This window comes from Petaurus breviceps, unplaced genomic scaffold (assembly GCF_028583685.1).
Source record: "Petaurus breviceps papuanus isolate PSGF00001 unplaced genomic scaffold, PetGlider_PUasm1.0 208, whole genome shotgun sequence".
NCBI lineage: Eukaryota > Metazoa > Chordata > Mammalia > Diprotodontia > Petauridae > Petaurus > Petaurus breviceps.
In genome coordinates this window covers 12307860-12319403 of record NW_027185852.1, presented here as the reverse complement: position 1 = coordinate 12319403, position 11544 = coordinate 12307860, and the positions used below count along the sequence as shown (strand labels likewise).

Sequence of the window (11544 nt, the reverse complement as noted above, 5' to 3'; positions counted from 1 at the left end):
CTGCCTCTTCTTCTTCTTCTTCTTCTTCTTCTTCTTCTTCTTCTTCTTCTTCTTCTTCTTCTTCTTCTTCTTCTTCTTCTTCTTCTTCTTCTTCTTCTTCTTCTCCTCCTCCTCCTCCTCCTCCTCCTCCTCTTCTTTCCTCTTTTCTTTTCTTCCCCCTCCTCTTCATCCTGTGGTGGTCTCCAGGTTTTATAGGCAGTGAATTGCAGGCGGGGGGGAGATTTCGAAAATAAATGAAGTTTTTTAGATGCAGATTCACAAACAAGAGCATACAATCATCTCTTTTCCTATGAAGTGAGGGGGAAATATGGAGAGAGGAAGGAGGGAAGGAGAAACTGGGAGGGAGGGGGACCTTAAGGTCCCACCCACTGTGTGTGGGGAGGGGGGAAATGAGGTGGGTGGATTTGGGGATCTCCTAGCATCCAGTCCTTTCCACTCCTTTCAGCTGCAGCAAATCTCCAGAAAGTAGTAGAAAAAAAATATATGTATATATATATGTAATGTGTATAAATGTATATATACACACATACATATATACATATATAATATTATATACATACACACACATATATAAGATTAGAAGTGAAGAAAGGACGTAGCAGCCCAAGGATTTTTCGAAGGAATTTTGGTTAATATATATATATATATATGAATATATATATGCATATATAGTTATAATTCTGGGGAGTAATTGCAGATGGAGGTAGGGAAAGGAAAACATCCAGTTCTGCCTGCAATTTTTCCAGATCTTGATCTGATTTTCCCCTTTCATAAGAAATTTACACACACATATTCATAAAAAGGATTCTATTCCAGGTCACTGCCACAAATTCTCTAAGCCTTTGCAAAGGCACCAGCTTACAGGAGAGGAAAAGAGAACTCCTTGGTTCCCCACTCTGTTCCCTTCTTTCCCTAGCTTTTCAGTCTGAAGAAAGCCCGCCTGCGGATGACCCTCTTCTCTTCACCAGAACCTATGTTTGCTGGTTTAGAATTAAATTGAGCTGTAATTAATTTCTCCTTTTCCATCATAAATTGTTCCATCTACTTCTCTCCCACCACCACCACCAAAACAAACAAACAAAAAAAAACCCTCTTCTCCCTCGAAGACATCTCAATTCCCTTCCTATCGATCTTTGCTACAGTTTACTTTTTAGTCCGGTTGCTTAAATCTCTGCACTCGAGATTCCTCGCTCTCCTAAACTAGGCCCCCTCCCCTTCCTTTCTTCCTCTATGACCCCGGTAGGTTGCACTGGCTTCCATTTCAATGGATTCCATGACTGCACAGGGACAAGGGAAAAGGAAGATGCTTAAATTCATTTTTTTTAGTACATCTTTTCCAGTTTCCATTCCTCCCATAATGCCACCTCTCATTTAAGGGAGAGATGATTTAAAAAACAACACAAAAAACCTTCAACAAATCGATGACTAGATGTCACCTTTTTCTATTCAACCCAGCCTATGAAGTTTGTCTATTAGAAAAAACTCTCTGTCTCTGTCTCTCTCTCCCTCCTCCTCCTCTTCCTCAGCCTTCTCTTACTTTACTTTCTTTTCCCTCATTTTTTCACTCTCCTCTCTCCCCTCTTTTCTTCTCTTCCATTCCTTTCTCTTCTTTCTTCCCCCTTTCTCTTCTCTCTTTTTGCCCTTTCCTCTCCCTCCTCATCTCACCTCTCCTCTTCCCTTCTCCTCTTCCTTTTTGTCTCTCTTCTTCTTTGTCTCTCTTCTTCTTCTCCTCTTCCTCCTCCTCCTCTTCCTCCTCCTCCTCCTCCACCTTTTCTCTCTCTCAACACATAATGATTATGATGATGATGAATCGAATGTTATGTTCATTGAAGGCATTCCCGGCTTAGTAGAAAACTACAAAGAGACTTAAAACATTCTAGTTAACACTCAAATACTGTCTGAAATACTGTCTTGAAAGCTACAAGCGCCCCAATACTGCTTTCATATCCAGGTTTCCTCCTTCCCTTGGCTTAGTTGCTAAAACGGTGCCCACCTCTTACATAGGAAGTCTTAAGGAGAAAGAAGTATTCCTGTGCCAACCTTCCAAGCCTCCCCCCACCAAAAAAAAAAATCCCCGAGAGAGAGAACGCTGATTTCTACCCCTCTGTGCAGGTGAAGCCAACCCCCGGAGTAGAGATCCGAGGAGAGTGAGGACTCTGGCAGGAGGCTGCAGCCGAAGCTGGGTCCGTGGAGCAGAGCGTGTCCGATTGGAAACCACCTCCCTTTGATCTAAATCGATTTTAAACAGCCGGGCAGGCACAGGAGCCGGGCGTCAGGGCTGCGGCGCAGTGGGTCCGGCACGTCTAATAATTTAGCTAATCGAGTCGAAAAGTTTCTGTAAGGGGCTGGTCCGCGCATCAGATGGTAACACTGATTGAACAAGAGATTAGCACAATAGATCTCTAATCGAGGGGAAGCGTTGCTTTTCACGCTAAGGACCGTAATTAATGGTATGAATCAATTAATTTGACTTTTATTGTGTCGAAGAAAAAAGCGCAACAAATGAAAACCCCAGCCAGGAGTTGATCATTCTCCCTCCACCTCCGCCCCCCTTTTCCCCCGGAGATTTCAGAGAGACTGGGGAAGCGAACGGGATCATCTCTCCCCAGTCGAAAGGAGAGAGAGCCAGGAGATGATGGAGGTGGAAAAGAAAGAGGGAGGGAGTCCTCCCAGGAAGCGGGCGCTGTCCTCTCAACGCCCCCCAAATCCACCGCCCTGTTGGCAGTCCAGATGGCCAAATAGAAATTAGAATCGTTTGAAAGGGACTCCGAGAAGACACAATATAGCAATCGATCGATAAAGCGCGCGCACCCACGCGCCCCGCACCTGCACGTACCGCCCTGGTGGTGGCCTGGACCCAGGGCAGCTAGGAGCCGGGGCTGGGGCCGGGTCTGCATCGCGCTCTGTCTGGCGCTTTGCAAACATCTCCAAGATTTGTTTGTTGGGGCCGGGGTGGGGTGGTTATTGGGGAAAGCGAGGGGAGAAAGATTCTTGAATAGCTCTCCAGGCTACCGCCCCGCAATTTTCCTCAGTACTGGTTCGGGTCAGGGAACGCCCTAGAAGCTTTTATCCCCTCAAAGCTGGACATTCTCTGATTACTGAAGGGTTGTTTTGTTCCCTCCACCCAACCCCCTCGCCCGCGCGTACACACTCCACACCTTACAAATAGCGTTTTTAAACGGTTTGGAGCAGGGAGAGTTCGGTGTTGCAGCTGCGAAAATCCAGCCCCTGGCGCATTTCCTTGGCTCAGCTGCCCCCCGGAGCTTGACTTGGGACAGAGATAAATCCTGGAAACGAGTGGCAGCCTCAGAGAGCAGACCGCTGCCCTCCTCCACCCCATCTCAGCTACCCCACCCCTCCCCGCTCCCTGCTCCCAGCTCTCGGCCAAGAAAACCCCTCGAGTCCCGGCTGGAATCAGTTGCTAGGGTTCCAATGCTCCCTTTAAGGGCAATTAGTGCAAATTCATGAGTGTATGGACAGTCCATATTGAACCAAGTTTGAATAGACTTCCTTTTCGGAGTTTATAGGCTAAAATGCAGAAAGAAAGAGACGGGAGCCCGGACGTGGGGGGGGAGGGAGGGCATGGGAGATGGGGGCAGCCCAGTACCCGACCCTGAAATAAATCAATCCTTTTGCTCAGCTTCGTCACTCCCAGATTCCTCCCGGTCTCTCATCAGCGCTTGCCCCTTGGCATTCATTGTCCTTCCCCTGCCCAAGCCCAGCTCTGCCCGCGAGGGCTGGGGGCGGTGGGGGGGGGAGGCAGCAGGAGCCCCCCTTGTGTCTCCTCTTCCAGCGCCCGCCGGCAGGGATGGGGTTCGAGTGGAGGCAGCAGGCTTGTAGCGGGTTAGTGACAGCCGTCCGGGTGCTCACCCTAAATGTTCGGAGATAAGGGGAAAGAAAGGAGTTATTGGCTCCCACTGGCAATCGTTGAGATCAATTTTCCTTTGCGGCTAAAAGTAAAAAGCCCTTCCAACGGAAGCGCTGCCGAAGTGGCCCTGGAGTAGTCCAAGTCCTTTTTCAACACCTATATTCAGCCCATGCGGATAGGCTGTATTTTATATACGCCTTCCATTCCAAAGGAAATGTCATTTGCATTTACGACCAGCATCTGCGGGCTGGAAACCGACATCCTCCTTCTGTCGATCGTTTCTATTTATAGCTTTGATTTTGCAGCTCCCCCCCCCCTTTAAAAAGCCCAGAATACACACGGCAACGCATGCAGGTAGGAATCCACATAGCTCAGACCCCCTACCAAAACCCAGAGAGGAAAACAACGGAACGAACCCGCTTCCGACCTTGCCTTCCCAGCTGGGTTATTCTTAGTTTGAACAAGGCCCTTGGCTCCAGCAGAACAGAATTAGTCGACAAGTTGAAGCATCCTTTCCAGGGACCAGTCTTACCTTAGGAGGGTTGAATAGAGTCTTCACATTCACACTCCCCTCATTTCCTACTTTTTCGTATGCTAACTCTTGCAATGATTAAGTCGTTAACACCTCTGAGGAGCCGGTTAAGGCTTCCTTATTTACAGTTTCTCTTTGTTATTTTACGTCTTTTTATTTCTCTCTGCAACTAATCTAATAGATTAATCAATAGTCATTTTCTGATCTTCCGTAACCCAGCTGATGCTACCGTTAGGGGAAAAAGTATATGTGTATATGTATATATATATATATATATATATATTATACACACGTATGCACACACATACACACAGAGAGACAGCAATGTTTGCAGAGCCAAAGTTGCTTTTTTTAGTTGTCTCTCCCCGAACCCCCACTCCTTGTACTCTCACCCCCAAGCCCAGCTAGGCTGAGCTGCTGCATCCGCCTAATGTGCATTAAGGTCAGGAGGGATGGATTCTCACTGCGAGCACCCAGGCGATAACACCAGAGTTGAGAACGTCTGCCTTACTCAGTCTTTATTGCATTTTGAAAACGCAGAGCGATTAACTTTTCTTGGGCGGGGAAAAAAAAACCTTGAAAGGGAAAAAACTCGAATCAAGATCTCCTTGTTAACTGCTCAGCTACTCCCAGCTATATAACTGTTGGGAAAGAGAAAATGGAGGGGGGTGAGGAGGAGAAAGAGGAAGGGAAAGGGGAGAGGGAAGAGGGGAAAACACGCGAGCGCGCGCACACCCACACCCCTTTTGCTTCCAATGTAATGAAATGAACTGCCTGTAATGTGTAATCTTTAGGTAAAGACAGACTAATGGGCTTCCCATTGATATAGTCCCCAGCTAGCGTGAAGGAAGGCTGTGGGCTGAAATGATGCTTGCATGTGATGATAAGTTGTGCTACTCTTGTCTCTTTGTTGACAATTCCATGAAACAACTTGAGTTTTGCATGGCTTAGCAGTGGGGCCCCTGACGTCACGGGCAGTCACGTGGCCCCGCCTCCTGCTATATCTTTAAGTGGAAAGTAATCTATCAGCCCAGTCTTTAAAACAGGACTTTCAACTAAGGGGGCTTTTGAGTCCCTGTGACACCCCCCTCCCCTTTTGGGTTTCCCCCCCTTCTCTTTCCTGCAGCCACTTGGAGATAACCATCCCACAGCCCACCGCCGCCAGCCAGCACCTCTCCTCCTCCTCCTCCCCCCCCCCCCCCATCCAGGGGGAGAGAGGGAGAGAGAGAAGGAGAGGAAGACAGGAAGAGAGAGAAGTAAGGGGGCAAAATCTGGAAGCCACTGAAAGCCGAGTGAAAGCAAGGAAGCCCCTTCAAAAAGAGAGAAGAGCTGAGAAGGAGACAGGGAAGCAGACGGGATCACCTGCAGCTGCTCAGATGAGAAGCACCCAAAGCCGTAGAGTTTGAGCCGAAGGCAGCCGGGGAGCCACCTGCAACCCCCTCCTCCCTTCTTCCCCTTCCCCTTCTTTCCCCACCCCCACCCTTCACCTCTCCCCTTCCCCCTCCCCCATTCCCCCCCTTCGCCCCCCACCCCTGCAGCGCCCTCCTCCGCCGCCACCAAACCTTTTTCCCCAATTTTGTGGGGTGTGAGCGGACCCCCCCCCCCCCGTCCTCTCTTCTGTCCAGCCCAGCCCAGCCAGCCTCCTAACTTACCCCACGCTCACACCTCCTCCCTCCCCTCCTTTCCTCCCCACTGCCACCACTCCCTCCCCACCACCGCCGCGGCCGCCGCCGCCGCCACTAAACTCCGAGAAGGTATGACCCTCTCCGGCGGCGGCAGCGCCAGCGACATGTCCGGCCAGACGGTGCTGACGGCCGAGGACGTGGATATCGATGTGGTGGGCGAAGGGGACGAAGGGCTGGAGGGGAAGGACAGCGACGGCTGCGGCTGCGAGAGCCCCGCGGGGCCCCCCGAACTGCGCCTGGACGAGGCGGACGAGCAGCCGCCCCTAGCGCAGCAGCCCCAGCAGCCCCAGCAGCAGCAGCCCCTGTGCCTCCCCAAGGAGACGGCCCCGGCGGCGGGGGGGGACCCGAGCGGCGGCAGTCCGGCCGAGGCGGACGGCAAAGGCGGAGGTGGGGAGGAGAGCGGCGGCGGCGGCGGGGGCGGCTGCAGCAGCGGCGGCGGCGGCGGCGGCGGCGGGGCGGCAGCGGGCCTGGCCCCCAGCAAGCCCAAGAACAGCCTGGTGAAGCCTCCCTACTCGTACATCGCGCTCATCACCATGGCCATCCTGCAGAGCCCGCAGAAGAAGCTGACCCTGAGCGGCATCTGCGAGTTCATCAGCAACCGCTTCCCCTACTACCGGGAGAAGTTCCCCGCCTGGCAGAACAGCATCCGCCACAACCTCTCGCTCAACGACTGCTTCGTCAAGATCCCCCGGGAGCCCGGCAACCCGGGCAAGGGCAACTACTGGACGCTGGACCCGCAGTCCGAGGACATGTTCGACAACGGCAGCTTCCTGCGGCGGAGGAAGCGCTTCAAGCGGCACCAGCAGGAGCACCTTCGCGAGCAGACGGCGCTCATGATGCAGAGCTTCGGCGCCTACAGCCTGGCCGCGGCCGCCGGCCCCTACGGCCGCCCCTACGGGCTGCCCCCGGCCAGCGCCTACCCGCACCCGGCGGCCGCGGCGGCGGCGGCGGCGGCAGCGGCGCTGCAGTACCCCTACATCCCGCCCGTGGGGCCCATGCTGCCGCCCGCCGTGCCGCTGCTGCCCTCGGGGGAGCTGGGCCGCAAGACGGCCGCCTTCGGCAGCTCGCCGCTCAGCCCCGGCCTGCAGCTGCAGCTCAACAGCCTGGGAGCCGCGGCCGCCGCCGCCGCAGCCACCTCGTCGCTCATCAAGGCCGAGCCCAGCAGCCGGCCCTCCTTCAGCATCGAGAACATCATCGGCGTGTCGGCCGCGGCCGGGGGCTCGGCCGGGGGCGGCAGCCCGGGCGGGGGCGGCCCTGGCGGGGGCGCGGGCGCCGGGTCTGGCGGAGGCGGCCCGGGCGGCCCGGGCGCCGGGGCGGGCGGAGGCGTCGCGGCGGCGGCGGCTCAGACTTTCCTGCGGCCGCCCGTCTCGGTGCAGTCGGCGGCTCTCATGGCCACGCACCAGCCGCTCTCCCTGAGCCGGACCACGGCCACCATCGCTCCCATCCTGAGCGTGCCCCTCTCCGGACAGTTCCTGCAGCCCGCAGCCTCGGCGGCGGCCGCGGGACAGGCCAAGTGGCCGGCTCAATAGTAGCCACCGCCACCCCCGCCCCTGACCCTCTCCCTGGGCCGGTCGTGGCCAGCCCTAGGGGCCCGAGAACTTGAGCTCCAGATCGGGCCTCCCCCCCCCCCCCCCCCCCCCCCCCCCCCCGAGGCTCCCCCACACTGCCCCGTGCACCCCCCTTAGAGGGCCCGCCCCGGGATTCTGACCTAAATCCCCCCCCCCCACTCCTGGCACCCACAAACATACTTGGTCTGAGCAAATATGAAGCTGGCAGGAGTGCTTTCTGTACAGGTAAAAACAAACTCAGAATAACCAAAAGTCCCGAAGGCGACAGCACCCAGTACCGCGGGGAGGAATCATTTGTACATATTTGTATAAAAATTATTGACTTTCCTTTTGGGGTTTTTATTTTTTTAAGAAAAACAAATCCGGTAGGTTTAGAGCTCTGAACTTTCATTTTTTGGAAGGTTCACTCTCCGCAGTTTTATCTGAGAAAAAAAAAAAGTGTATAAAATCGTTGGGAAATTTTAAATATAAAAAAAATTTTCAAAAAGGCGAAAAAAGTGTCATTCTATTATAGAAGTCTGTTTATATATGAATGAATATATGTTATTCTAAATGTTATTCCATCGTGTCGTACACAACTTTGTAAATAAATTTTTAAAATGCTGACCCCAGTGTTTTATTTAGTTGCCTGACCTACATGACAGGATTTTAAAATAGCATTTATATTTTAGCTTTCTCATAAATTCAGGTTGTTTCAAATAACAACCTTTTCAAACTTTGTTATTTATAATTTGCTTTGCAAGAGAAATTTAAATCTGGGGAAGTATAAATAGAGACATCGACTTTTTTTTTTTGGACCCGTTTTTTACATAAAGTCAGGCTAGATGCCTTAGAATTTTCATTTCGGCCCGTAAAGTCTAAATGGCTAAGGGTTCGGTAGATTGATTCAGTTTTATTTTTAAAATACACTTTAATTCAAAACAATAGCTTATTCTTTTTTAAGATCAGCTTTGTCTTTCCAAATGAGAACTTTGGAGTTTTTAATCATTCTAAATTACCCTTTAAAGTAAATGTAAATTTCTCCGTCATTTTATAATCTGTCTGATATTTTTAATAATCATTTTAAAATACCTTATCTTGTCCCATCTGTGTTGGAGTGATAAGTATAGCTGGTAAATAAATTACTCTCAAATTACTTAAGTGCATTTAAAAAAGAGTTGTAATTAATTTTGCAGTGGAACTGAAATGATTCTCCAGCTCATCAAATCTCCTATCAAATCTAAATAAGATCATCTACGAATCCACAAAATAACCAGATTTCCGAAGGCTTTTTATGATTGCTTCCTCCCCCTCACCCTACTTTAAGGCTGTTAAAAGCATGGCTCATTACAGAGCTTTAATAACCTTTTAGAGACAGGTTCAATGAGACCTATTTTTTAAAAAACCCTTTTGTTCTTTGTACGTTGTGTGACGGTAGAGGGTAAAGGGTTGTACGCCAGGACTGGGGAATGTTGTCAAAAATCATCTTGAGAGTTTCCAAAAATGCTTTTCACTGTTTTTGACCTAAAAAAAAAAGCCCAAACTGTGAAGGTGGAATGAATAAGCCAAGTGCTACTCGGGCCATATTCCTTTTCTCCGAGCTTTCCACACAGCTCTGAAAGGTAGCGTTTTCTCATCCCAATTATTTTGTAACTAGCTGTAGTTTTTGATAGAATGGATGGGGAAGCTCGGGAAGGGAGGGGTGGGAATTTCTTTGAAAACTGTAAAGTTCTAAGGTAACAAACATAAGAGATGCCCCTATCCAGGGTCTTGTCCTGTTTGCAAAGGCAGTAAATTCTCCGTGTTGAGGCCACCGCAGCCACTCGTAATATTCCAGCTTTCCTGAGTTACTTCTCCTCTGTCGCCTCGGACTCTCATTTCAGAATTCAGATTGTCAGAAGAGTCTATAAGCGTTCGGCAGCTTTAAAAGAAACGTTCTTGCATACGCACAGCATTTGTTTTCCTGGGAAACAGTAAATATTATTGAGTCCTAAGTAAACATTTAGACCTCAGGATCCAGCTATACGAAAATAAAACAAGCTGCCTGGCGGAGAAAGTTTGACCTTGATAAATAAGGACCAGATAATCATCAGACGAGAAAAGGGACAACAGTTACCTTAAGCAAGAAGAGATTATGTCTCCTAAAGTCTCCAGGCGGGTCCCTAAATGGAGACCCTTCTAATCTCCTTTTACAAGGAAAACTAAACGGATCTAAATTTTGTTTGTGTGTTGCAGCTATAAAAGTAACAAGTTGTTTCACAGTTGTGTCTAGCTAATCGGTTTTTACACAACAGCAAATGGCACATGATTTGTGCAAACACAGAGGTTATTTCTATATTTAGCTGATACCCCTGGGAAAGGGGGAAGGAAGACCTTCTTGGATTCACTTTTAGGCTCAAGAAGCTGCTGATCCAAGGCTTCTAAATGACATTGGATAACAGGGGCCTCATTCCACCCCTGATCCTTTGTTACTTATAAAATTACTCACTCATATTTCCGTACATAGCAGCCATACCTTAGAGCCCTGCCGCCGCCGCTGCCGCCGCTACTGCTGCTGGGGCCGCTGCTGGCGTGGTTCAGAGCCCGCCGCCCGCTACCAGCGGCTCAGACTCGCCCGAGCTTTGGTGGTGCTATTTATTAGACAGCCGGGTGTGCAGACAGCGGGATCCACCCGCAACTTTCTTTCCAATGACTATCTATCGCCCTAAAATCGAGGCCTCCAATCTGAGCTTGCCTTTCTTTCTCTGGGGTTCGAGGTCCCCCGAAAACAGAGCATCACTCCACTACGGGTGTTTAAAGTTTTGGGGGGTTGTATCAGGGAAAGTGGCGTGCTTGTAGCCCCGAAGGAGAGCTCTTCTTACGCATCTTTGTCCGTACTGGGGGTGTGTGGGGCGTGTGGAGAGTAACAATATAATAATAAGCGTGAGCACAAATCTGATTCTTTTGAACGCAGGCACAAACAAGGAGAGGCATTAAAACCAATTGGCGAAACGATATTTTTAATGCAACGAGACCAGTTTTTACTTTTAATAAGAGAAGAAAGTGGATAAGGTCTGAAGGGAAGGGCTTTAGTTTTCTCCTACCCAAACTCCTAGAATTCAGACTTTTTTTTGTACATTTTCTCCTTTTTTTGTTTTTATTTTAAAAAAAGAAAAGTCATTCCCTATTCCCGTACCTGCTGCCGCTGCTGCAGTGAATCAGGAGAGACCCAGATCGGTGGTTCTTCTCCATTTAATTAGAATAGACGGAGATGGAGGCTGGTAGGGGACATTAAGTGAGATAAGAACGAATTGAGAGGCAAAGCAAACCGAGGAGCAGATTGGGTCCCACTTGGGGGCTCAGAAGAGGCTATAATCGTAATGGCTGATAAGGACCTGCAGGGGGCGATAGCTATATAGTTCTTTACCCGATTTGTCATTAGGACATCCAGGTTTAGACCCTTACCCTCTTCTCCTTCCCCAGTCGGCTTTTCTCCGGGCGGGGCGGGGGTGGGGGGTGGGCTCCCTACTCCCTCAACATCTCCACCTGAGCCCACCTAGGAGCAGACTCTGTGAGTGAGTGTCCTTTTTCCAGGCCTCTCCCTTGGGAGGGAACAGTGCTCCCAAGAGAGTAGTGCCTAGAGATTGGGAGGCAATAAAGTTGAATGATGAGAAAACATTGACTCTGAGGCAATTAGTGGTTATATTTGAGGTCATTTATTTTACATAGTTTAGAGGAAGAGCTTTCGTGTAATTGGGGAAAACACGAAAAGCCTGGTGTGCATTTTTCTACTAGGTCTGCCTTTGGGAAGTGTAAGGCAACTAACTGTATTAGCCCTGCAGTCTGTACAGTATTCGTAAGCCTGTCGATAGGAATGTACACCGTGATATATACAGTATGAATCCAAATATACACGGATAAATGGTAAAAATA

At 50.1% G+C, this 11544-nt stretch overlaps 1 protein-coding gene and 1 long non-coding RNA gene across 5 annotated transcripts in view; one reads left to right on the top strand and one right to left on the bottom strand.

Annotated features, from left to right (window-relative positions):
* The window catches only part of LOC138165169 (uncharacterized), a 5676-nt gene extending 1650 nt beyond the window's left edge, over positions 1 to 4026 (bottom strand). For 2 of the 4 annotated variants that reach the window (XR_011169286.1, XR_011169289.1), the window contains exons 1-2: positions 2101 to 4026; positions 1666 to 1854 (exon numbers count right to left, since the gene is read on the bottom strand). This is a non-coding gene — a long non-coding RNA (uncharacterized lncRNA). Of the gene's footprint in view, positions 1 to 1665; positions 1866 to 2100 lie in introns of all 4 variants that reach the window. The other 2 variants (XR_011169288.1, XR_011169287.1) reach the window with 2 other exon arrangements.
* A 2075-nt stretch (positions 4027 to 6101) lies between these two features.
* LOC138165168 (forkhead box protein D3-like) lies at positions 6102 to 7614 on the top strand. The gene has a single exon (XM_069093306.1). The coding sequence runs from the start codon at positions 6157 to 6159 to the stop codon at positions 7612 to 7614; it is 1458 nt and encodes a 485-aa protein (XP_068949407.1). The 5' UTR covers positions 6102 to 6156.
* Positions 7615 to 11544: the final 3930 nt, after the last annotated feature.

Excerpts from the sequence above, each read along its gene's own strand:
- LOC138165168 (XM_069093306.1), top strand. The coding sequence starts at position 6,157 with ATGACCCTCTCCGGCGGCGGCAGCGCCAGCGACATGTCCGGCCAGACG.